General features: G+C 37.6%; 2 protein-coding genes across 2 annotated transcripts; one reads left to right on the top strand and one right to left on the bottom strand.

The window, feature by feature from the left end:
* Positions 1 to 4,193: 4,193 nt before the first annotated feature.
* Positions 4,194 to 22,847, top strand: Nopo (TRAF interacting protein no poles). The gene is made up of 8 exons (XM_076799189.1): positions 4,194 to 4,257; positions 4,339 to 4,466; positions 17,562 to 17,927; positions 20,920 to 21,021; positions 21,099 to 21,221; positions 21,298 to 21,550; positions 21,621 to 21,758; positions 22,259 to 22,847. The coding sequence occupies exons 2-8, from the start codon at positions 4,354 to 4,356 to the stop codon at positions 22,373 to 22,375; spliced, it is 1,212 nt and encodes a 403-aa protein (XP_076655304.1). The 5' UTR covers positions 4,194 to 4,257; positions 4,339 to 4,353; the 3' UTR covers positions 22,376 to 22,847.
* Positions 22,848 to 25,104: 2,257 nt separating this feature from the next.
* LOC143360332 (uncharacterized) lies at positions 25,105 to 26,052 on the bottom strand. Its single transcript, XM_076799059.1, has one exon. It carries the CDS (start codon positions 26,050 to 26,052, stop codon positions 25,105 to 25,107), a length of 948 nt encoding a protein of 315 aa, XP_076655174.1.
* Between the last annotated feature and the right edge of the window lie 1,760 nt (positions 26,053 to 27,812).

Genomic DNA, 27,812 nt, shown 5'->3' with positions numbered 1-27,812 from the left:
TATACCTTTTATAACTAGTGACTCTTTAGTATTATAATGATTTGATCTTAATCTGCAAACTCTTACAATTACATCTCTCGGCATTCCTCTTTTGTGAAACCATGGTTTTCTTCTGGTTTCATAATATCTTTCATAGTAAAATATACCTTTTGTAATAAACTGGTGATTGAGATTATCTTGAAATTCCTTCCACATTTGTTCCCTATATATTTGCCTAAAGTCTGTATGGGGTATTTTAATTAGTTCATTATATTCGGTTATTGTAGCTGCTTTTGCTAACCGATCCACTGCCTCTTTTTTTGGGCAAATAGAGCTCAGGCTGTATATAAAATATATAAAGAGAAGAATAAATCAGTAACCAGTAGAAATGATTTAATGAAGAAGGTTGACAATTTATTTTGCAGATCTGTAAAATTAACAATTTTGAAAATTATTAAAAATCATTCGAGCTATGTTTATATTCCGTGAAAACGGGTTATAAGGCGCCTAGACCTTTAAGTTAACCGACGTTGAAATATCCCTACTACCGCGGGGTATACATATGTCGACCGTTCCCGCCAGAGCCTAATAGTAAGAGTGGAGACCGCCGACTGGCGTCAATTGTGGGGTCTCGCAGATCTCCCTTCGTCCCACTGTTGAAATCACTGTCATGATGACACTCTCGGGTAGCCAGAAACGCTCGGGCCGCCCGATGTGTCATGAAGTATCGCGCGCCCGAATCAAGCCCGCTCGACTTTCTGCGACCCGACCCGAACCCGAATATCGGGCGGCCCGCACATCCCTATGGCATCGTATCATCTCCTGATGGACGATCCAGTACACACGTGTGCAAGTGTATGATACGTTGACGGACGGTGAAGTATTCCTTGAATGTACGTTGAACTCTCCACTAATTCTTGTTGTGTATCATAATTATTTCAGATCGTCTATAATTAAAAGTAACAAACGCCTTTCGAGATTTGGCAATAATTTTTTTAATTCAAATATTTAGGAGTTAACAACGACCGTTTTGCAAAAGATTTATCATTATGAAGTAATGTTAGAAGTATATTCGTTAACTTGTTACAATCGTGTTCAATTTTAGCAACTATCAATTTCACAGGTTCGTATAACTAATTGCTAATGTGTGTGAAATGTTTTCTTTCCATTACAATTTTTATTAATATACATAGCATACCTTACTGGCCACCTTTTGTACACTCTAATGTATTGCAAGACATACTAAGAAACTTCTGATCAAAATGTGTATCTAATATTTGTCTTTACTTACTGGATATATATATCCAATTATAATTACTTCTGGAAAAATAACTATCATTTCTGCTATATCGATCCAGTGATTTTCTAATAAAAAATCAGAATTTCGTAAAATTTTCTAAGTTATTTTTATCTGTGAAGATATATAGTTGAATACTTTATACCAAAGTAATATTAGTTTTAAGACATAATTTAAAATTGCAAAACATACAGTCGATTGCAAAAATGTTTGACCACCAGAATACCTTTGATGTTAATGTTCTGTATTGTACATATGTACATGCACATTGATTCGCAAAACGTATTGTACCGTATTATAATACACTACGCATACGAAAAACGAACAAAATTAATTTATATATTATATACAGCTAACTCATATGTTATAAGTAGACTGCAGATTTTACGCATTTGTGACAAAAATGAGTAGGTGAAATCTAAAATATAAAAATTTTAAAAAATTTTAGCGTATCGATGCAATATTTTCAGTGTATTGACATTATTAAACAAAAAATGAAGTTTCTATTTGGATCGTGTTTCTGATAATCGATGCAGACAATTTTTATATTGCATAAAGATCCGCAGTCCGATTATAAGAAACGTCGAGCAAGAGCGCATTTTGTTGCTATACAATTATTCGAGCACGTGAATTCCGTATGTTAACTTCCAACAACCAAGCCGAAAAAATGATATATACGAAACTTGTATAGAGGGGGAAATATTGTGGTGCAAACATTTTTTATGCAGAGTATCCCAAAAATGTTGTATTTTCTTTGGAGGGGTGTGATTCCTGATTCCTGTAATTTGAAGTAACTTTTCCTTCGCGAAAATGTTCTCCGCGGTTTGCTAAGGAGTTATTGGCGAAAACCACAGACCAATCAGAGCGCGGATACAGCAGGCGAATTCTGAGTCAGCCAATGCTAACTCAACGTGCCACACTCAGCGGGAGCTGTCACCGAACCAGGATCCCTTTTCTATAGCCGCGCTCTGATTGGTCCGTGTTTTTTGTTAATAACTCCTTAATAAAGCTACGGAGAACATTTTCGCAAAGGAAAAAGTTACTTCAAATAATCTCAGGAATTATTATCTCATGTATCGTGCTATGACATATCATAAAATATTGATCTTAAAACTGAAAGCATTATTGGCGTCCAAATATTTCTATGGTCGACTGTATGTGCAGAGCATGGTACTCAGAATTGTGTATCTCTCACTTTTAAGAAACATTGTCTTCGCGTAAGTGTATGCCGAACGAAATTGTGTACGATTCTTTTTACCATACATTATTGTAAACACCAATACAGTCAACCTATGTTTATATACGTGTTTTATATTAACGAGGAATATATAAGGCGATGTAAGTTACATAACTGGACGAAACCTATAAGAAATGAATAACCTGTATGCAATGATACCAATAGAACTTGAAAAAATATATCATATTATCTATAACAAATAAGTGTTTCATTCTTATCAAATTAACACTAGAACTACCGGACCAGTCAAAATAACTGGTTCCTAATTTTTTCTTTTACAATTACTGAAATTGTAAAAATGTTTTCATCGGAAATTTTTTAATGAACCTCTTCATTGAAGCACATATTACAATAAAAGTTGTATGAAATCTGAATGGGCACAGTCTTGCACTGTTACAAAGCAATATACGTCAGTCGCATTTATTGCTCGGTAGTTCTAGTGTTAAATCTTGTTTTATGCGAACAATTCTTCAGATTAAAATAATTTACTTTTCAATATTTTAGGTCAATAACCATACCATGACCATACCAGGTCAACAACACGAGATCATAAAAACCGCTGAACCGTAAACGCTGAAAAATAGATCAATTTTCGTGAATTAGAGTTATTATTTCTTAACGTCGTAATTGATTTAGCCACTCTTTCGTCATACAAAACAATGTTTTATATAGTTTTAATGGGATACTTGTTTCTTGTTCTAATGCAACTTGTTCCAGTGCAGCAACTTTTTATTTAATGGTTCTATTAATATGGTTTTACAACCATTACAATATAAAGAAATAAAGTTATTTGTTATTTGTTTTCCGTGAAAATATTATATCTGATGTTAGTGTTCCCGTCAGCTCATGACCAGCGTGCGTTAGATTGAACCTTCCTCTTTCGAATGAATCCTATTCCAGCGAAAAATATTCTCGTATAAGAACGAAAAGTTGAGGCACGTAAAACAATTTTTCACCTATTTTTGTCGGCAACCTTATAATAGAACTTATCGCGAATCTACGGAGTCTTATAGTACAGTTTTTTTGTAATAATATATATTATTATTTATATAAAGGAATATATGAAATAATATTCTTCACAGATCATATCTATTTATTTACATAAATCTAGGAAATAGTTGTTATTGCTGTTGTTGTTGTTGCTTAACTGTTTTCAATAAGGGTTATACAATAAAATTTGAATTAAAATTTACATTAAAATTTAATTCTGAACTTACATTACTCAACATTATAGCCATTTCTCTATCAAAATATATAATAAAACATCCCAAATATTTAGCATTCTCAATATACTAAAGTGCTTGATCATTTTCCCGCTGTAACTCGCATCATATCATTTTACACCTGAATTTATTTCAAGTCAATCTCTTCATGCAAGCCGCTCGCTTCCTGCGGATACTCGACTCGCACAATCGAGCTGAGCAAATTGTAAACTTGACTTGCATTTTCGAGTACTCGCACAGCCCTACTTACAACTAATTAATATTAGAATAGAGATTCACATTATCAACATCTGCCTACATTATCCACATCGTCGGTGACATTACTCCCTTCCGAGTTTTAACGATACCACCGACGAGGCCGGAAATCGTACTAAATCAAGCTTCTCCTAGTGGCCACATCTTGGTTACATCGCGTCGATCAACTCCATCAAAGTCAAAATGTTCGTGCGGTTTCGCGGGCTTGCGACCTAACCTATTTGTGTGTACTGTATATAAATTCTACAGTTCAAGATTTATATTCAGTACGTTAATACCGTTGAGTTAATCTTGAACAATAGTTTACCAACTACATCTTACTGTTAAAATTATATATTTGTTTCTAGTTACTTTTCTATAAAATGAATATCGTTTGTGTAATATGTAGTGATTTGTTAACTCCGTCTGCTGATGTATTTCATACTCCTTGTGGACATATCTTTCACCATGCATGCTTAAGTCAATGGTTACAAAGGTAAGAGATTTTGTTATCATTTTGAAAATAGAGATTCTATATTTTTTATCATTTTGTGTATAATGAAATATATACAGTAATCTGTATACAGTGATTCACAAAAGTATTTGAAAATACTAATGACTTATATACAGTGAGAAACATTTTGTCACAACAACATAGTTACTTTGCTGCTTTATAATTTTCTTCATAATGACTAGAAAACGTATGTAGTCAGTTATATATAGAGGTATTGTGTCTAGTTAACAATAATATACATTTTATTTACATGTGAAATATTTGACAAATAATACATTTGAAATGAAATGGTGGCTTATTTGAATGTTATTTTAATATCTGGACCTGTGATTTTTCATAATATCAAAGAGAAATCTTATACACTAATCGCTACCATGCTGAATATCCTTAAGCCTTTGCACTTTGGAATTTTGTAAATACCTTTTGTAAGTCGCGTAATTGGGTTATTACACACGAACTTTCGATTCTAGTCAAATTATTGGCTAAAGTGTACGATGTCAAAGCATAAGCATTAGGTGCAAGTGAGGAACCCTTTTGCCTCTGTGCCATCTCGAGTGACTGCTTGTGAGGCAGTGAAACTACTTTTACTTATATTTCAATAAAGTCCCTTAAGTAACTTGCATACTTTTCAATCGGATTTAAGTCCGTAATCATTGATGGCCAAGGTAAAACTTCAACTTTTACCTTCTCAAACCAGTTTTTAATTGTTTTTGCACGATGTATTGCTGTATTATCGTGTTGGAATATGAAATTAGACCCACCAATCTTGTAGCCATATTCATCTAGTACATGCTCCAGTAGTTCCTAATATTCTTCAGCATTTGTTTTTGGCAGGAACCACATTATCAGATTCTTACTGTTCCAGCCAAATGCAGCCCAAACCATTATACATGCTCCTCCATGGACTCTGATCATTTTTACATTTTTTTCATCACATAGACTGTACCAGTAATATTGAAACCCAGGCCATGTTACCTAAAATTTTTTTTCACCAGAAAAAATCAGTCTTCCACTTTTCGGTTCATGACATATGATATTCTGCAAACTTTAATCTTTCCTCCTTGTGGAATTTAGTTAGCAAAGGTATTTTCGCTTTTTTAAAATATTTAAGTGTCCCGCTCGATCTCAGTACTTGCTATACATGTCGAACACCAACTGACAAGTCTAGTTTCATCTTTATTTAAGAGGCATTAAGCACATTTTGCAGTGCTTCATTTTTTTGGTTAGCCTATAAATTTTTTACTGCCGTATTTTTCTTTTAATTTTAAAAAATTGTTTATGACATTTAATGACCTTTTCAATCTTCTTGCAATTTTTCTGTTAGAGAGACTCATATTGTGGAAAGCAATAATTTGGCCCTTTTCGTTAACATTTAACGATTTTCCCTGTGCCATTGTGCTTTAATAATATTAAACCAACAAAATATTTTTTATAATTTTTAAACTTTATAAATCTGTGTACTTACTATACAAAATCGTTAAAAAAATTGCAAATAATTTTTAAAGCACTTTTGAAACAAGTACGTCTTTCCACTAATACTGTTGATAGTCACCTGATTTCTTACACAATGTGCAGAACACATTCTTCCGAAATAATAACAAATGCCACAATACACTTCCAATGACGTAAACAAAAGTAGAAGCATTAAACCAGCCGATGCAGCTAGTGGACCTATCATTATTTCGGCCATGTATATATTACCCTGCATAAGTAAAATAACATATTAGCAGTTGTAGTTTCGTAATGAAGCGTAATATATATGTAAATGAAAATGTTCTACAGGACAGTAATAAGGAACTATTTCTTATATTCTAAAGAACTTATATTTAATATTTACACATTTTTCATTAAAGTAGCTTTCTTTACATCCGGATATTGCAGCTTTAATCTTTTACAATTTGTAGTAGCATCTGTTTTTCTTCCTCATTACATGCTAAAATTTGATTAAAATCCTGCATTAACTTAACAGCTCTTTCTGCCGAAGCGTTAACCACCAGTAAAGCATAATTACATCTAAACCTATTTGATAATATGGTTCATCTTGCCAAACTATAGGATCTTTTTATAAAAATTCTGCCGATATGCCGAATCTACTAAAAAACTTCCGATTTTCGTCTGATATAAAATCTGAAATATCCTTGTGCATGTGGCCGGCTACATTACTCGGGAGAATGACAAATTTTTTCTAATAATCGCCGCCACTATTAGTACCATTCGTTTCTTTGTTTCTATTGAAATGTCATTATCGAAGAACGATAACGCAGCATTTTCTGGTGTCAAATACCAGAAGTGTCTGCAAAATTTGTCCAATTTACATAACTGTTACGAGCCAGTGCTGCGAGTCGAGCGAGAGGCCGGCGAAGGGTTATTACCTTAGGAATATAGTTTCAATTTGTTAGTTAGATACGCGGACGAACCCAATGCGAAATTGGGGAGCCGCTAGGATTATAGACGTCGAGGACGAACCTGATGCGAAATCAGGGAGCCTCTAGGATTATAGATGTCGAGAACGAACCTGATGCGAAATCAGGGAGCCTCTAGGATTATAGATGTCGAGAACGAACCTGATGCGAAATCAGGGAGCCTCTAGGATTATAGATGTCGAGAACGAACCTGATGCGAAATCAGGGAACCTCTAGGAGTGGAGTCAAACGCAGACGAACTCGGTGCGAAACCGGGGAGCTGCTACTCCTAGCAGGGTGAATCTTCGTGAACGAACCCAATACGAAATTGGGGAGCCGCTGGGAGGTTGGATGACTCGCAGGCGAACCTGATGAGAAATCAGGGAGCTGTAAGATGCGGACGAACCTAATGCGAAATCAGGGAGCCACTAGGTTGGAGAAATCTCTGTTTGACTATGATATGTCGCGGACGAACCTAATGCGAAATCGTTGAGCCGCAAGGATAGTTATGAGGCCTCGTAACTTATATAATTTAATTGATACAATCCGAGCGGTAAGATTGTATCATGTGGAAACGTTCAATTATTGGGTTAGGGTATTGGGTAATAATTAAGGGTTTTTGAGATTGCGCGATTTACCAAACAAGACCAATATATTCGTCGTTAGGGTAAATGAGCCTAACGTTCACCGCTTGTTCTCGCGGTTGCTACCGTTTGTTTTTGATGTGCCGCGTTCACAACACCGTCGGCGCTCACGCAAACGCGTGTGATCGCGCCCGCCTCCTACATAACTAACCGACGAGAATGAAAATGAACGGGCTTATATACCCTAAAAAGGAATGGGGTGCTCTGTTTATTATTTTATGTCACGTAGGGTCACACTCTTGTTTAATGTTGCTTCTAATTAAAAACCGCCTCAGTTAGATCTTTGTTAAAAGGGATTATAAGAGATTATCTAGGCTATTTCCTATCAGAAACTTAATTGACGGATTCCAGAAGGGAGTGATCTAGAAATTTTCACATAAAGAAATCATACGGTATCTTTCCATAAATAAAAGGGGCCTGCTGGGACGTTTTTCGTTCTCAGAAAAAGAGATTAGAAAATTCTAATCGAAATGGACGCGAAGAGAGCTTCTCCAGACGTAACGTAACTAATGTCTTTATCTATTTCCTTATATTTGTATAAGGATTTAATAAAAGTAAAATCCTGCTGCGGAGCCCTCGTCAGGAGAGGAGCTTCTACCCATGCATTTAAACATAAATTTGCACTGAATCGTTTCACAAATCGTGTCTTCGTTTATTACCGAAAAATTACATGCGTAAGATGCATCAAGACTTCTCATGCGAATCAAGAAAACGTCGAGTTTCTTCGTCTTTGACCTGACACCGACGAACGAGGAATGTGCCACTTAAATCTTCCCGCGAGGTACATAACCTGTATCTTTCGCAATATCAGCGCGAATATACAGTGTGTCCTACGAGCTCTGTCCACTTGAATATTTTGGTTATTTCAAACAATACGAGAAAATGTTACGTATAGAAGTTGTAGGGTTTAAGAAATTACATAATATGGTATTAATGATATTCTTGCAAATGGAGGCGTAGGGAAGATATAGAGGTCACCTTTGTTTTTTTTTTTTAATGGAATGTCCAATTTTTTACGCTCGATTTCGATAGATTGGCGTATTCTGAGTATAAAAGTACTAAAATTTGTTTGTCTTAAAACTTACCGTTGCTGAGATATTTGACTGTTTTCATTCAAGGATTATTCAAGGATATGCTCACTACGTCAAATGTAAACATTGGTAGGCTTTCGACGTCTCTCAGTGTCCGTCAATTTCTCAGTTAGTGAACATAAGATAGTCAATATGAAATTTTCATTCGAAGAACAATTAGAGACGCTTCTAACTTATGGAAAAGTAAGAGAAACGCAATAGTGGCTCGAAATTTGTACGGTGAAAGATATCTAAACCGCATATGCCCTTCATACAAGATTTTTGAAAGATAGTGCGAACATTTTTTCTGCCTACGTCAGTGTCTCTTCGTGTGTTCTGCTATGCGTTTCGTTGAATATTTTTTTATTTATTTTGTGATATTTTGAACAGTTTTGTGAATATATCATATTATCGAAAGGTAAGTAAATACATTACTGTATTTGGTTTTTCAATTCCTTCCGTCAGTTTTTAGTAGTAATAACTTAACTTTCATTAGACTGTTACATTGACTTTAGTTATACTATTGAAACAAAAAGGTCTAGCAATTCTCATATCGGAACGGATCTGCTCTAATTTCTGTATCCATCCTTTTTTTAGACTGTCTTGAATAGTTTTTATGTGTAGTCAACTGCAAACGTCTACAAGTAATCAAGCTAACTTTAGAAATTGATGTAGAAGTTTTCGTTTTTTCCTGACGAAAATCTCCTTTCAATTAAACAAGAAACAATTGCAATAATAATATTATATTCATATCAGAATCGTTGTATTAATTATAATCTCTAACTTTTTTGGAAAACTACGGAGTATCAACATTTCTGAACATCGTATCCCAAAAAGGATTTTTCAGTTTTCTAGTGACTAAACTACGGGGCATGACTCTGGAAAAAAATGTTTCGAACAAAAGTTAATCGATATTCAATCGTTTATAAACCCCCAGAGAAAAAATTAAAAATCATTTTTTTTTTTAATAAAAAATTATGACAACCTTAATTTTTTAATTGCCACTATGTACTTTTTATTACATATTGTTGTAGCTGACGTTAAGACGAATCCGATAACCTATTTTACTATAACTTTAAGCCTTAAAATAATGCTAAAATAATTTTGTCCGCCTAGATTGGCATTTTCGCCCACTGTGCGCCGGAGGCGTGGTGGTAGGATCCGGCTGGCCCGTGATTGGCCCGTTAGCGGGCGGTCGGTTGATGGCGTGGACGCTAGCTGATTGGCTCCGCCAAGTTGTGTGTGGGTGGTTACAGAATTATGTGGTGAGAGGGTTCTATCTTATCGGCTATGGTAAATGGAGATGGTTATAACGGAACCTGTTGCACCGACTTGTGATCTGTCTAGTAGGGCTGTGCGAGTACCCGAAAATGCGAGCCGAGCTTAGCTCGGCTCGATTGTGCGAGTCGAGTCGAGTACTCGCACAATGCGAGCTGCTCGCACCGATGCGAGCTACTCGCACCGATGCGAGCTACTCGCAACGATGCGAGCTACCCGCACCGATGCGAGCTATCCGCACCGATGCGAGCTGCTCGCAACGAAGCGAACGGCACGAAATAAAATCAGGCGTAAAATGACATGATGCGAGTTACAGCAGGAAGATCAGCACATCGATATTATCAAGCATTTTAGTATATTGACAATGCTAAATGTTTGCGATGTTTTATTATATATTTTGATAGTGAAATGTTGATTCAGAATTTGTATAATCCTTATTGAAAATAATTATGCAATAACAACTATTTCCTAGATTTATGTAAATAACTAGATGTGAAGAACGGTATTTTATATATTCCTTTATATTATACTCCGGTTCAGTGTACAGTCGTAAAAATGTGTTGTCGCAAAATTGTTTATAATGTTGAAAATTAACGTTAAACTTCGTTAAATAGTTTTTGAAAGGAATGGATATATAAATATTGTACAATATTGATATGTATTTTATACCAACAGCCTGTCATTCGGTACTGTGCAAATATACAGGGTGTCCCAGTTTTTTCCGGCCAAACTTTGCCAGCGTGTTCTACATGCAAAAGTAAGAAGAAATGTTATGTGAACATATGCTCTTCAATGTTTTATTAAGGAGTTATAACTAATAAAAGTTTATAGCTATTATAATTAACTAACAAGAGTTTGTGAAGCAAAGAATAACACTCGTGAGCAGTTAGTACAGAGGATTACAGACGCAATTTGCTGCGATTAGAGAAAATGAAGAAGAAATTAGTAATACGATAGGGTCAATTTTTGTTAGATGCCAATCTTGTTTTCGTAATAACGTACGTCATTTTGAAATATTAACTCGTTAATAAAACGTTAATAAAAAATGTCGATATTAACTGCTTCAGCAAGTAAACATAAGAATTTATGTAAACACAAATAGAGGTATTCATAATACGTTCGTACGCTGCGTCGACGAAATGCCAGTTCATTATCATTTTGTATTATAGTTATAACTCCTTAATAAAACATTGAAGAGCATATGTTCATATAACATTTTTTTCTTACTTTTGCGTGTAGAACACGCTGGCAAAGATCTGAGATCTACGTTCAACACTCGTCATACTTTCTGTTTAGTTAATATTTTAATGTTTGTAAAAAGTTCACCGATTTTCATCTCGAAATCTTTTTTCAATTTGCAAATGTTGAAGTAGGTATGTAAATTCGGTGCATAACTGACACAAAAAACAATATTATTTGAAACAACATAACTTTTTTAAAATTAGATCAAATGACTTTAATGTTATTCAGAGGTTAGAAGGATTAGTTTATTAGACGAGGTGTAAACAATTTTTGAAAAAAATTTTAATTGTTCGGAATCGTGAAAGAAATAGGAAAAATTGGTTTTTTCAGCTTTATTATCTGAGCCTGTATTGAAAAATTAAAAAATGTGTTCTATTGACTCGAATAAATTATATTCATACTGAAAATTTCATGGATATTGGTTACTTCGTTTACGAGTTATAAACGATTAAAAGTGCGATTTTTAGTAGAAAATCGTGAAAAATGGCAAGTTTCCCACTTTTAACCGTTTATAACTCGTAAACGAAGTAACCAATATCCATGAAATTTTCAGCATGAATATAATTTATTCGAATCAATAGAACACATTTTTTAATTTTTCAATACAGGCTCAGATAAAAAAGCTGAAAAAACCAATTTTTCCTATTTCTTTCACGATTCCGGCCAACTCAAATTTTTTTCAAAAATTTTTGACACCTCGTCTAATAAACTAATCCTTCTAACCTCTGAATAACATTAAAGTCATTTGATCTAATTTTTAAAAAGTTATTGCTGTATATGCTCCTTACTGTATATTAAATCCAGAGATAGTCGACTATTTAGGTGAATGAAGGTAATTAAGGAAAAGTGACACATTTAATTACAATATAATAAATAATTTAATCACAAATAGATAAATAACAATTGTAATAACAAAAATAACAATAAAAATAACAATAACAATAACAATAATACACTAATATTAATGATACGTGCACACAATCTCGCAAACAGAAAAAGCAGTCACAATTATTACAATAATTTAACTCTACGCAAAATACTAATAATTTTTTTTCGCGTGCAGGTGGAAAACGTTCTCTCGTTCCTCCGTTGTCTTTGGCGCTATTTCCGGCCGAGTCCGTTTGGTCTTCGCCGCAAGGTTATCGTTAGCGTAGTACGCTGGAGTCGGCGCCTCCTCTTTTCTCGTATTCTGGAAAATAATAATAATAATTTTAATAATAATAACAATAATAATAATGCTCTAAAAATAATAACAATATAAATGATAAAAGTGATACGAGATTTTGCAGTACAAACTATGGTTTCTTATTGGCTGATAAGAAACACATCTGTTCTACTTTTTCCGACAATAGTGATGTTCTTCTTTCTTTAGGTTTTCCATATTTAATTGCAAATGCATGCAATAATTCGATTGCTTCTTCGATCAATTCGATTAATGGCATCTTTGATAACTAATTAATAAAAAAGTTGTTACATTTAGGCGTTAAAACGTATTGTTCATTGAGATCATTTCTACTTAGTTAAATAATTGCTTATTAACATAGTTTTACCTGTAAAGTATGAGCGAAACATGGAATTCGCTGCCATGTAGGGCTTAATCGTACAGCCTTCACGATGTTCGCAGCATTGTCTGTCACAAAATATGTTTGAAATTTAGCGTTATCCAAATTCCACTCTGCCAGCGTCTTCTTTAGAAATGAATTTATGTGTTCGCTGGTGTGCGCTTCGGTGACGTTACATATTTTTAACGTAAAATTTTGGATGTTGAAGGCTCCATCCAAATAATGCACCGTAACGGACAGGTAATTTTCATTCGATCTCGAAGTCCACCCATCCGTCGTGAAAGCAAAGGATTCCGTCTAAAAAAATTACAAAGATTAGTTACAGATTTAAAAAAAAAAAGCATATTTCACTATTATCATTCAAACAAAATATTTTTACTTACATTTTCCATATCTTTTTTTAGTTGCGTCTCCAACCTTTTCTTTTCATTTTCGTACATTGCGGGTACGATGTTTTCTGAGAAAGTTGTACGACTTGGCAAATTGTACCGCGGCTCTAGTACTTTCACAACTTTCCTGAATCCGCTATCATTTACTACGCTGAATGGCTGACAATCGGAGATCATCATCTCGGCAATAGCTGTCGTAATTTCTTTCGCCCTTGGAGAATTACTTTGCAGCATTACTATTTGTTCCTTGACTTGTTCCTGATCGTCAAGTCTTTCATCTCTGTCCGTAAAATATGCATCTCTATGCTGGCATTCCAGGTGCCGTTTCAGTGATGTCGTACTTGATCTTTTGCTTTTCAATATCTTCTTGCAAAGATTGCAAAGGCACTCCTCTTTACCAGTTTTGGTAAACCATTTCCAAACGGTACTTCTGCGAATATTGTCCACTTCCACCGGAGGAGAATTCTCATTACACGCAACGACTACACCCATCTCTACGTTGCCTACTTCCATTGTGTTCAGTTTGCTGGTTGTGAACTGTCGACCGTACTGGACCGATGCTCGCGAGCGAATGAATGATCGAATACATTCGGCTGACCAATTCTCATTCTCGCCAGTCGATTGTTTAACAAACGCCCTCGGAACCGATCTCCGCGTGTTTCTCTGCGGCTCTCTGAGAACGGTCGCCGCCGCGTCTACAATGTATGCTGGCGGTTCGCCGGCGTGCTCTTTGCACAGGCACTGGTACTCGCACCAAAGGTCAAAAGACTGAATTCTGGTAAGCTGAGAAAAACTGTTTAACAGAATCTGAGCTAACTAACCTAAGAATAGATTGTCTTAGACTTTTATATTTTTCGATAATGAATAACTAGCTAGTGGCTCGATGGGGAGGGAAGAGCAAAACGCATACGCGTGCAGGTAGATCAAATACTCAGAGCGGGTGACCTAAGTGGGCGCGTGCAGGCGAGCCGGTCATAAACCTTAGCTCGCTGATGAGAGCCCTACTGTCCCATTGTACGGAAGTACACTTTTTAGAAGAAATGGTCGAGATAACGAACCAAAAAGGCAGTAAACCATTTTCACACTACACAATTATAAACATGGAGATAGCGCAGGTTGCTTAGCGAGAAACGTGCGGCCGCTTCTCGTTATACATTATGCAGTCAGTCTCATAATTGATGGCAGACACTTTAAATCAGAATAACTTTTTTTATAAATCGACCAAACGACTTCAGCTTCTAGACAGCTACTAGATGACATGTAATGAAAACTCAGGAAAAATTGCGTTATATAATTGCGTTAATTGTCGAGCTAGGAAGTAGATTTAACTTTGCTGCCACTACGAATTATTTGGTAGTTAGCATGATTTTGGACCATCGTATAAAAGATCGACTGTTATCCACGGAGAAGAGCCAACAATTGCAAATTGAAAAAAGATTTCGAGATGAAAATCGGTAAACTTTTTACAAACATTAAAATATTAACTAAACAGAAAGTATGACGAGTGTTGAACGTAGACATCAGATCCTTTTAAAAGGACCTAGTCGATTTATGGTCAAAACTGCCCTTAGAGGTTTTTCAATGATTAATGAACAATTCGAAAGCTGACTAAGAAAAACCCCTCTGAGTAAAATTTCAACCCCCTATCTTGCCCATGAGGTTGGTTACAGGGTAAATTAGATTTCGCGCTTCTCCGCGTATTTTCCGCACTCTGGTGCTTCCTAAAATTCTGAAAAAATGTGACATATTTTGGATTCTAAGGCTGACTTTTGATAATTTTTTCAGATTTTTTTGTTACAAACTGTGGTCGTAAAAAAATGAAAAACCTCCAAAAAATCGGAAAAATGCAGATTTCTCAAAAATGTGAAAACATGCTATTCTACTGTTTAGTTCCTTGTTAAAGTACTATAACAGGCAGTGTCGTCAATTTTTTTTAGATTTTTTGTTGTGAGACATCATCGTCAAAAAACAAAAAAAACCGAATTTTTTCGACGTTTTTGCTATTCGGAGGAAAGTTACATTTGTTGGTTTTATCGCAGATATATATTAAGTAATTTTTAGCATTATTAAATTGAAACAAGTAATTGTTTGACCTAAGAAATGTGATTTAAGAGAAAGAATAAATTGTATTTTGTGTGATATATACCAGAATGTTCGTAAAGTTTTGTAACATCGCCAGACGTCGAACTAAGGAGCGGATACGCTGGGGTTCTTATCCCGTCGGTGGTAAATGTTTTTTCCCATACATCATTTTTTTTTTTTCAATTTCTTATATTATTTATTCATGTGATTTTAACAATATATTTTTAATGTTCTAAAAATATTGAAGTAACATTGATTAGGCAATGAATATTTATATTATTGTGTTCGTCCACGATTTCCGCCAGATATGAAATTGCTTGTGAAAATTGGTAAGATTCCGTGAAAAGAATTTTGAAATCCACTTCTGTCATTTCCAGAAAATCAAGAAATCAATACTGTTTGAAATGGAATCTTTTTGCGGTTCCAATTGTTTTGACCATCTTAATCGGCTATGCCCTTTTAAATCTTATCACCTATACGTGCACAGTACCGAATGACAGGCTGTTGGAACTTCCAACTTGTGTGAAAGGTTGTAGACTGGCACATATTGGCACGAATGCGTACAAATACATATCAATATTATACAATATTTATATATCCATTCCTTTCAAAAACTATTTAACGAAGTTTAACGTTAATTTTCAACATTATAAACAATTTTGCGACAATACATTTTTACGACTGTACACTGAACCGGAGTATAATATAAAGGAATATATAAAATACCGTTCTTCACATCTAGTTATTTACATAAATCTAGGAAATAGTTGTTATTGCATAATTATTTTCAATAAGGGTTATACAAATTCTGAATCAACATTTCACTATCAAAATATATAATAAAACATCGCAAACATTTAGCATTGTCAATATACTAAAATGCTTGATAATATCGATGTGCTGATCTTCCCGCTGTAACTCGCATCATGTCATTTTACGCCTGATTGTATTTCGAGCCGTTCGCTTCGTTGCGAGCAGCTCGCATCGGTGCGGATAGCTCGCATCGGTGCGGGTAGCTCGCATCGTTGCGAGTAGCTCGCATCGGTGCGAGTAGCTCGCATCGGTGCGAGCAGCTCGCATCGTGCGAGTACTCGACTCGACTCGAAAAGCGAGACCCGGCTCGACTCGACCCGAGCTCGGCTCGCATATGCGAGCTTGGCTGCAGGCCTACTGTCTAGGGATCTTGATGTCGGTCTTATACCTACGGAGTATGAGTAACTTAACAACAGAAATGTAACTATTATACATTTAAGAAATTCTAATTTTATATACAAGTATTCAGTAATTTTTCTAAAATAGCCGATCACAATCATATTCGAAATCACTAAAATTTCAAAACTTCAACTCAAATGCGGCACGGGTTCCCATTGTCCGATCGAGCTGAAATTTTGTACATATCATTTTTCACCAAGTGTCATAAGGTAGGGGGTAAGACCAACAAAATTCGGAAGTTGAAAAATAAGGACCACCCTATTACACACGCAGCTCTCAATAATCCCGTTTAGCGCAGGCGGTAAGGTGTTCGACTGCGAAATCTGTGGTAACTCTCTTTTGACTAGATGGAGCGAGCACCTCGCCATAATCTCCTTCTAAAGCTATGATACATACTTTTTTGACACTCTGTAAATTGCGAGCTGTTACATGTTCAGACTTTGTTGTGATTGGATAGCTCTTGAATGTCCAGCAGAATCAACTCAGAATCAGTTGGTTAAATTGTATAATTTAATAACTTCATAGGTGCAAGATAAATTAACTAAAATATTCCTTGAGCCATAGGTGCCACTCAAGAAAGTAAAGAACAAAACTTATTTTCATCTTGCGATATTTTTTGCGGATTAACCCCTTGCCACACTATAACGTGTGACACTCGTGTTGAAGGTTTTAAACAAAGTCTAACAAATATAAGTGTTGTGTCTTTCTTTTTAGACGGAATCAAATTTTATTTTTTTGTAATTACTATTTAACCATCGAATTAAATGTAGCCGTATGAAAAATATAAATTTTGCTTTCTGTTCTGTAACATTTTTGGTGATAAAGACGTTCTAATCACTGTGGCCGTAAGGAAAATAGTACGATAAGGGGATAAACATAAAATCGCGTCTCTTAAACAATCGGCACGCTGACGCCTCTTCTACATCAAGAACCGAAAAACGGATATACAATATGGCGGACAGAAGTCAAGTATTGGAAAAATCTTAAGTATGATTTAACATCATATTAGCACTAGAGAGAACCAATAAAAAGAACCAAATTAACCTAGACATAGTGTACATATTACGTTTATGGAAAATTGTGCATACAAACATTCAGATACTTTCATGAACCACTGTATACACATTTATACACATATAAAAGAATATTATTAAATCTTTTACGCTCATTTTAATTGTTCTTCATTTCCTTTGTAGATCTAAATCGTGCCCACAATGTAGAGAAAAAACAACATTACATAAAATCCACAGGATATATTTCAATTTTTCTAACAATGACACTATCATAGAAGATACATGTTCTTTGCAAGAGAAAGTTGATAAATTAAGTTTGGAACTAAGTTTGAAAGAAAAAGATGCCAAGCACTTTTCAGAAAAATGCAACGCATTAGAAAATGAAACTATGAATCTCAAAAAAGAATTACTAAAAATTGATATGGAAAAAGGTAGCATGATTGGTGCGCTTAAACTTCAGCTCAACTACTTTAAGGAACAAGCTCTCGAAACAGACAGTATGAAAAAAGAAAACGAACAACTGAAGGAACGAATAGAAACCTTCAAAAAGTATATAACTATATTTATTTCGTCATTATGTAGAACGTTACTAAAATAATAACATAATTTAATCATCATTTTTCTTCCATTTCCATCATAATATTCTCTTAATCTTATTGTTAGTATTTTCACTTCGTACAATGCCAATTAAATTTAATGTTTACAGATTCACAGATGACATTGTATATATAGGGTATCTCACATAACTCTGTCACCCCCTTTTTTTCGTGAGAAAATGCTTTTCGCATACCCCGGCTCTCTGGAGGAAGTCGGGGTTATGTGGGACTATCTCCGGGAGAGTGTCCCCGGAGACTACCCACTAAAAAATCACGCCCACCTAAGCTAAAGAGGAGGTGCCTAGATCACGCGAGTACGATGTCGACTTGTGCGACGCGACCGAGCACGCGGATCGGGGTACGAAATCTGCCGATCAAGTTGAGCTTTCAGCCACCGTCGCACAGTGGTCCCAATCGACGAATTAGGAGGAAAAAAATACTAAAATTATTTTTTCTGTTGAGCACAATACCATTATTTATATATTTTTCGTTCTAAATTGAATGAGACCACAACGAAGTCGATGCGATCAATAGTTTTCGAGGTATGATGATGGTATTTATGATTAAAAAATTCGTAACTTACTGGGACTGATTATTTTTCAATTTAGTATTCCTCTGATGATAATTCAGTATTCTCCTCATCGGTTTGATTGGTAATACAGTGTTCTTGATCTGGTTCCACTTCGCGTTGTGCTTCACCTGGAAAGAGTATGAGATGCTTAATTTCCACTGACAAGGATGCATCTTCTTTATTATTCGGTATTCGCCGTAAATCAACTTTGAAAGGGTCCGATGCAAGTAATAGTCTATCTAACAAATTCTCATTTGTTCCGAAACGACACTTTTTGCTTGTATTATGTTCACGGAAGTTCCTCACATCTTTATTCAGAGCTTCCTGCGCTTCCTCAGACAGATCTCCAATGGAAAAACGAAAGTGGTTGATTATTTTCATTGGTTGAATTTTCAAACCCTGTACCTTTTGTGATAATAATTTCGTGTTGTACATTCGTGGTTGTACACCGGAAAGTACCGAGCCCATGGCGATGTAGATGTAGAGACATCTCGTATAGATATCTCATTCTGCTGTTTCCCACAAAATTTAGTAGTTGGAAGGAGACCATGCTCCTGCGACGAACGAATGGCATCTTTACCATCCTTGATTTCCTCGATTATACAACGATTTCACTTCAGCATTTTTTAAATTATAAAATGCAATATCCACTTATACACTACACTAATGCTACACTATTATGCATACACTAATAAAAATATTAATAAACAAATAGAAAGTACATGTATAGGGTGTCTTACCTAACTCGACCATGTAAAATATCTCGCTTGTTTATTATGATAGAAGAAAATTTCAGAGGAAAGCATTAGTTAGTTCAGAGGGGCAAATATTACGATAGGCAAAAAAATTCGTTCAAGGTTATATTCTTAAAATTATTTTTTGAATCCAACGACCTGTTATATTATGACCTTCACGTGACCTTGAGTATGAAAAATTCATGAAAGTAGGGCACTTGATGTAGATGGTGAAATAACGATGACATGATCCCCCTAGGGTTTCAAGAAATGTTCTTGAACCTTGACTAATGACTGTAAACACGCTTACAATAAATTGTAAATACTGATACAAGTTCTTCTCCTTTCGGTGGCTCTCACCGGTACGTGTAAGAAATTCATCGGGATTTATTCGACTGTGAAAAATAACGTTACTTCTCTGAAACGATGGTGTACAGTGATGCAGAAAAAATAGAAATGATTTTAGTTTACGGTGAGGCTAAAAAAAACTCAGTACATAAATTGATAGAATGACGGAAATTTGCGCCTATTATTGGTTTTGCACCGTCTACCACTGTAAACCGTCAGGAAAAATTTCGCCGAACCTAAATTCAAGCTTAATCATTTTTCACCGTACGCATTAATTGTTGTCCCGTTCGCCGCGTAGAGTTTAACACTAGGTTTACGGAGCATTAAAAGTGAGTATTTTACATTACTTTATAAAAATAAGAAGAATATGTCCATCCAAGTTTTCAGCCATTTTTTAAATTATATATACCTAAGGAAATAAGTTTGTTGAGTAATTCCACGTAGATGAATCTTCACAATAATCGTAAATTAAAAATATTAGAACCCGTCATTTTGACGGGTCCCGTAAACCTAGTGTTAAAATTGTCTACAGTCAAATTCCTAACCGCCAGAGCCCTGGGCAAAACTGAAACATCTGCGCCCGTGTCTATAAGGTACTCGATGCAAGTTCTCACGTTCCTTATTGAGAGGCGATGCTTCGTCGGCCCGTCGTCCGCTGCCTCAACATGTGACGCCGCATCTAGTTTTCCTGAGTGATCTCGTCGGGGCCTGACCAGGAAAACGGCTTCCTGCAGCGATACGAACTCTCACCGAATCTATGATAGTAAAAACAATACCCATTACTGTTTTTCGGTGAATAATTCTCACAGGAGTTGCTCCTTCTCGTGTTGTAGTGGTGACGGCTGCTGCTGCGGTTGTGCCTCCAACCTTGAGAGGCGTTTCTCAATGGCCGCCAAGTCGCCATCTTGAATCCTTGGCTTAGCGTCTCTCAATGCAACCCTTGCAGCGCCCATCTTGACTGGGCCCTGATCGGTGAGGACGGCCATTTTAATCACCCCCGCGCGCTCGGATATTTTGTCTCGGATATTTTGGGAGGGATTGAAATGTCGAAAAAAGAGCCACCCTAGTGTTACAATATATTTTCTATTCAGAGAACGTTAATGTTTTTATCCCATCCATATTTTATTTTGGGAGAATTTTTTGCGTATTTTTCATGTCATCAGTTTTTCTGTATGCATTTTATTTTATCTTTCAATTTTGTTTGCATTTCATTTATGCATGTGGCATTGTTCATTGAAAAAACTCAGAATGTACGGACGCATATGCTAATAATTACACATTATTCATGTTAGTATACAAACTTTACTGGAAGCATCTACGGAAGAGATTGACAACATGGTCTCCAGAACATGTGATTCTAACACTCTTGTTACGTACATATCTGTGATGAAAAGGTAACGAATTATTATTATTATTGCTTGGAGTTTTCGCCGTCCGTACTCTGTTTGTGACAATAATATATTATATTTAGAGAAATGACAATCAGTTTGAACAAAAGAAGAGAATTAAGGTCGAAAGTGAAGAGCCTGCAACAGGCACTAACAAAAGCAACCATGGAAAAGAAATTTTTGTCAGAAGAGCACACAAAGAGGAAGTATGCAGACGATGAAATGAAATTACAGAATTTAAACTGTTTCTTGAGAATGTGTAAAATATTGTATTATTTGTAGGAAACTTGAGGAAGACTACATGATTTGTGAAAGCGAAAAAATGGCTTTACAAAATAAACTTAGTGATCTAGAAAAGAAAATGCGACTATTGAAACAAACTGGTATTGATTTCAATGTAGAGAATAATTTAGACAATAATGCAGAAAATGTTTCGAAACAAAATGCTGCCAAAGGTACAATAACGAATAAAACTATTGGTCTAGAAGATATTAAGGATAAGAAGAAAACTGTAGCAGCTGACATTGTGAATATGGTGATTAATTTATCATTTTATACAACGTATATCTTTATTTATGGTTGTTAATTTTTCGATATTTTTTCAGGAGAAAAATGATTCACCATATCTTCCAGTAAGATCAGGAGGCCTATTTGTTTTGAAAGAAGTGCCCATTAAAAAACGTGGCATTATGAAAACAAGTTCATCGGTGCTTACAAAGAGACCCAGGACTGAGAAAACAAGTGTAAGAATGATAAGAATATGTATAATTCTGTATTCTAATATAGAATATGTATACGTTCATACATAGAATATGTATTCTATCTCTAATTGATTTTTATGTAAACTCTTGTTTGATCTTTTTTCTTCGGAAAGAAAATTTCTTGTTAGAACACTGAACACTTAATTGTTACTAATATGTCAATGTTACTCATTGTCTTATGTTTTAAAAACATAAACACATCAGAAGTGCATAAAAATCGGCAGTCTAGTGATAATTAAACTGTGGATTATATGGATTTCTGACAAAAATGAGTAGCTGTAATTTAAAACGGAAAATACATTAGAGAAATTTAAAAATACTGTTCTATTATTTTAAGCCCGTTAGACATATTAAGAAAAAAAAAATAAATGTTGAAATCCCCCCAGTTTGTTGCAATGTGAATAAAAAATTTTTGTATAAAGTTCTACAGTGCAGTGATAATGTATATATAACATACATATTTATAAATACTATTTTTGTAGGTACATTCAATTACATATGATGGATTTGGAGGACATTCAAAATATGATCAATTTCCTAGTTCTTCTGATACAAAGATAAAGAAAAATGAAGACGATCACCACGAGCACAAAGTATAGAAATTTATTAATAGGAATTGAATAATTGTAAATAGCGATTAGAAGTAGAATTTTAGTATAATTTGTACGATTATCCCAGGATTACTTAGTAACATTGTAAATTATACTACCTCCATTATACATTTTTTACTATATATTGTGTGAGTCATTATAAATTTTGTTAACGGATTTTCGGAGATACTCGAGACGAACCTACAGGGTAGAGAAGATTCAGGAGGTCGGTTCTTCTCCGTCCCGATCCTGGTCTTGTTTTCGGGCTCGATCTCGATTCGTCTTCGTATGTGACGTATTACAAACTCATTGTCAGTAGCAGTGATGGACAAAAAGTATTTAAAAAAATATTCGAATAACAAATACATTATTGACTTGTAATTTATTTTTTTCTGAATGTGAAATTTATTTAAATATTGTATTCGATTGTTATGTCATTACAAAATATTATTGTACTATTACTATTGAATACATAAATCAGTTTTCGAATACCTTGGCATTTTGTATTTAATCATGTTACGGTATGTGTTCAGGATTGCCGTTAGCTCCGTATCTCGCGCACCCGCGCGACGCGCTCCGTTCAAACCGTTAACGGCGTTAATGCCCAATTAACGTATCGACTCTCCCCCCACGTTTCGTTCCGTGTCTCGTCGCTCCGCGTTTCCACGACCCACGTCGCCGTTCCGCACCCGCTCTGCGCCCTGTGTATCCGCCGCACGCGCCGCGCATCCGTTCCAGGTACCAGTCCACATATTGTCCGCGCCCCTCCTCCCCCCATACGTTGACGTGCATCGACACGACCGTAGGTTTAAGCTGTAGTAATAGCAATTGCACCTAATCGTTCACCGATTATCTTTGTACGTAGCCGCTGGATAGGCCCGCTCCGACCTGGTGTCTGTAGGACCTGGGGCGTCTACAGTGGTGACGCTGATCCATTGTCGGTCTGTTCTCTCTACTTGAGGGATGTCTCGGGTCTAAAATCCTCTCTCCCCACCTTCTCGCGGTAGACCCTGAGGGCGCACATAGCTGTGCATTGCTAACGGTGGGAGGGGTACGCAGCGGGAAGTAGCTTCGATGATGTGTGAGGTGATACCGGCGGAATCTTCTCCCCGTGTGTCCCGAACAATTAATGGCCATTGGCCAGCCGGCGGAGTTTGTTGCACACGAATCGTGTGCAATACCGGCTGGCTTTTCCTGCTACATGGAAAACCAATCGGGTTATTCTTTTGCAGAATAATAGTAATAATACCTTGTTGCCAAGTGATTTTAGGCCTTTATGTATCAACGATTCTATTAGCAAAGTTTTGGAAACTATTCTTAGAAATAGAATTTTAAATGCATTAGGTGCAGTTTCTTTAGCAGTTAAGCGTCATCGCGTCCAGCGATCCTTACTCCTCGCGTTAACGCTTCCTACTCCACCATTCACTCATACCCTGACTCACCCCCGCTCCACTGACCCACTCCGCACCGAAGGAGCCCAGTGTATTATAATTAATTCATAAGTGTAAGGTGAATGTACAGAATTCATTTATATTAAATAATTACTATCATTATCTCGACTTGATTTAATCTATTCCCCACCATACGTCGTATGTGATTTCGCTAATTGCCTCTTCCGATGTTCATATTAAATCTGTGTTCTCTCCCGTACGTCTGCAGCCCACCAGTGGCCCAGTAAATCCTCCGAGAAAACAGATTGTTTTATAGAACTGAATCTGAGTTCTTATTCATACGCCCGTAGCCCACCAGTGGCCCGGTACACCTCCGAGAACCAGATTCCTCCGTTGATCTCATAGTTATTCTAGTTCGCGCACATTGTTTTGTCAAAGGAATCACATGCCTCGTCGCGCCGGCCGGAAATACCGCTAGAACGATTTTTCCAGGAAAGTGTGCGTCGTCACCGACCAAATCCCCTGGAGGGTTTAGTCCGACGAGCGTCAGCCGAAGGGATCTAGCCCGGCGAGAGCCAGACGAAGGGATCTAGTCCGGTGAGTGTCAGCCAATAAATCACGCGCATCCAAAAGTCTCGTGTCCCGAGTCAGACACAGTTATACTCGCCGTGTTCTTGTACAAATATTTGTTTTCGTTTCGTTGCCTGCTGACACAAAACTGAATTCGCAGCCCGAGAATCCCCCACTCAGCCCGAGGATCCTCGACAACTGAGTCCCCTCCATGGTGCACACAATCCAACACAAAACCGTAGCCTTCGGCGCGCGGTCGCCTTATCACCTGGAAACTTTTAATCCCTTTTTCGCGGAACCCCGGCATGTCGTCGCATACCTGCGGATTTCAATGAGGGGTCGGTACCCGAGATGTTCCCGACTCTTTGTTTTTCCTAAACATCTGTTCTCCCCCTCATGCGCTTAGCGAATCTCGTGGCTTCTTCCAGTAGCCTGACGGCCCCGGGTGGACTCTTCGGTCCCCCCGTGCTCGTTAAACCTTCATATCAGGGAATATTCCCTCCATTTGTTGAGGTTTTTAGCGTTTTTACTCGCTTGGCTTGACCATGCATTCGGACACCTGTGTCGTCGCATTTCCGCCGCCGAGATTCGCACGCATTTACGTCCGCAACATTCTTCCCCTCAAATTAAATCTTTTTTTTTTTTTTATTTAATTTCTGGCATAAAGTAACAGTGACGTTATCTTGACTTCTATTAGGGTTCGCAACAACAATACTAACTTATTTCTAATCGCAACAACAATACTAACTTAATTCTAATCGCAACAACAATACTAACTTACATTGATTTCGAATTGGACATTATTTTTATTAGTTTCCGTGCGGGTCTCATGAATTTGCCTTTCTTTGTTCGCACTTTGGCTACTCTGACTACCCCATCTGAACCCGGGTACACTTCAATTATTGTACCTATTCTCCAAAGGTTTCGGGGTGTATTTAGTTCAACTATCAGCACTATATCTCCGGTCTCTAGCGATTTTTCTGCCTCGCACCATTTTGGACGTGCGATTAGAGTTGGTAGGTATTCTCTCAACCACCTTTGCCAAAATGCATCGGCAAAGGCTTGTGCAATTCGCCATTGTTTCTTCGGACACGCTACTTGAGTGTCATACCTGCCTAATTTTATTTCCCCCGACGATGATCCTATCAAGAAGTGGTTCGGAGTTAATGCTTCGTTATCGCGAAGGTCGGTGGATACATGCGTTAGCGGCCGCGAATTAATCGAATGTTCTACTTCTACCATTAACGTTTGGAGGACTTCTTCGCTAGGGGCCTGTTCCCGCAAAATTGCATCGAGAGCAATTTTGACTGATCTAATTAGCCTCTCCCATGCTCCGCCCATGTGAGGCGCGTCCGGCGGATTGAAGATCCATTTTATTCTTTTTTCCAGAGCATAATTGGATATCTTTCCTATTTCAATAGTCGCAATTGCGTCCCGGAGTTCTTTGCTCGCTCCTTTGAAATTTGTACCATTGTCGCTGTACATTCCTAAGGGCGAACCTCTTCGCGCCGCTAATCTTTTTATGGCCATAATGGTTGAGCTAGTGCTCAAGCTGTGAGCTAATTCCAAATGAATCGCTCTTGTCGTAAGACAAGTGAAAAGCACCCCCCACCGTTTTTCCCTGCGCCTTCCAATTTTTACGAGCATCGGGCCGAAATAGTCCACGCCACAATGACAGAAAGGTCGTTGCCTATATGCTATGCGACCAGCTGGTAGAGCTGCCATGATCGGATTCGGCGGTTTCGCCCGGCGTATCCTGCATATTACACACCTACTTATTATCGACCGAAGCGCGCGTCTAATTCCTATTATATAAAATTGCTGTCTTAACTCATTGGGTCTTATAAGCGTCAGGGACTTATATCATGGTATAACCCTGACGCACCAACCCCTCCTTCACGTGGTAGGACCTGGACACCTTCGGGTGACTAACGGGGCTCTGGTAAGAGAGTTCCTGCGAGAGTTCTCGCCATGCGACAACCGCAGCTCTGGGAAGAGAGCTCTTGCGGAGTTGTCGCATGGCGGGGACCGCGGCTCTCAGAGAGCTCTGCGTGAGTTGTCGCTCTGCGACAACCGCGGCTCTCTCATTAAGAGAGTTCTGGCGGAGTCATCGCTTTTGCGATGACCGCGGCTCTCAGGGAGCCCATGCGTGTGTTATCGTTCGCGATAACCGCGGCTCTCACCCGGAAGACTCCCCTCTGCCGCGACGACCCACCGGATACATCCGGTGGTATGTTGCAGAACGGGAGAAACGGGGGGCTTACCTTAACCGGTCGGCCTAACGGGGAGGCGAACCCCTTGAACAAACCCTTAACCTCTAAGCTGAGAACGCGGCGAAAGAGGTCCCGTGTTTACACGGGCGGTCGGTGGGTCCATCGACCATTAGCGCAAACCTCAGGATACCAGGCGAAACCTGAGCGTAAAAGCCTTCTCCCCGGAAAGGGCGTAACCCGGGGAGCGACCGTCTTTCGTCCCTACTCGTGGGAACAATTATGAACTCAATTACTAAAACACATAACAAAACGAAGAAGACGGGAGGCAAGAAGGGAAAGAAAGGAGGAAAGAAGACGGAGGTGAAAAAGGAAACGACCCAGGCACAAGGGGACACAGCTAGTGCCTGGGAAGACGAAATGGACTCATGCGAGTCAGACCCCGAAGTGGGATTCGAGGATTTTGCGTGGGGACTTCTTCCCCCCAATAGAAAAAGAAAAAACAAGAACACAGGAAACTCAGGTGACTCGTGTGACGAGTCACAACTTAGACAACTGAAAGAGGTCAAGATTGAGCTGGAGAGGTTCGATGGCATGCCATTGAACACAGAAGAACGCCTCAGAAGTTTCCTCCGGGGACTCACTCAGCCCCAACAAGACAGAGGTGAAGAGCTCCTCAACACCCTACTCAGGGAACATGAGGAGACAGAAACGGAAGCCAGGGAGTTCAGAATTGAACTCGGCAGAGACAACAAGGCTTTGAGAGTAAAATTAGACGCACTAAGGGAGCAGCGCTCCGTGCAAGACACCGTTATCGAAAAGATAACGGAAAAGCTGAACGAGTTATCAGCGAAAATAGACAAGCTTTCGTCCGAGAGAAGCAGTGCTCAAGAGGCCCCGTCCTCTAAGCCGCTCCTGTACTCGGACATCATAAAGGCAAATAGAGCAACGGAGCAAGTGGCCAAACGGACCCCCGTAGCTAAGTCCAAGCCAGCTGCAGCCATCTACCCGGTAAAGGGTAGCAAAATTAAGACCAGCGATGAAACCAAGAAGGTCCTGTCGGATTGTATCAATCCGACAGAACAGAAGATCAGAATCCGGAACCTGAGGAAACTCGGGAACTCCGGCATTCTTATAGAGACAGAAACAGCTGAGGACCTTGAGCAAGTCCTCAGCAACGAGAAACTACAAAAGGTAGTAGACATTGGTCCCCTCCCCAAGAGGAGACCAAAAATCATAATATTTGGAATCCCCTCGGAGACATCCGAGGAGGAA

Source organism: Halictus rubicundus, chromosome 13 (assembly GCF_050948215.1).
Source record: "Halictus rubicundus isolate RS-2024b chromosome 13, iyHalRubi1_principal, whole genome shotgun sequence".
NCBI classification, from domain to species: domain Eukaryota; kingdom Metazoa; phylum Arthropoda; class Insecta; order Hymenoptera; family Halictidae; genus Halictus; species Halictus rubicundus.
Note: the sequence above shows the minus strand (reverse complement) of the source record. Positions and strands in the feature narration are given on the sequence as shown.

Bases quoted from the DNA above. Each gene is read 5' to 3' on its own strand.
- Nopo (XM_076799189.1), top strand. From the start codon at position 4,354: ATGAATATCGTTTGTGTAATATGTAGTGATTTGTTAACTCCGTCTGCT. The intron at 4,467-17,561 runs GTAAGAGATTTT...TTTCCTTTGTAG, and splicing joins TTAAGTCAATGGTTACAAAG to ATCTAAATCGTGCCCACAAT. The intron at 17,928-20,919 runs GTATATAACTAT...TATTCATGTTAG, and splicing joins CGAATAGAAACCTTCAAAAA to TATACAAACTTTACTGGAAG.
- LOC143360332 (XM_076799059.1), bottom strand. From the start codon at position 26,052: ATGGCAGCTCTACCAGCTGGTCGCATAGCATATAGGCAACGACCTTTC.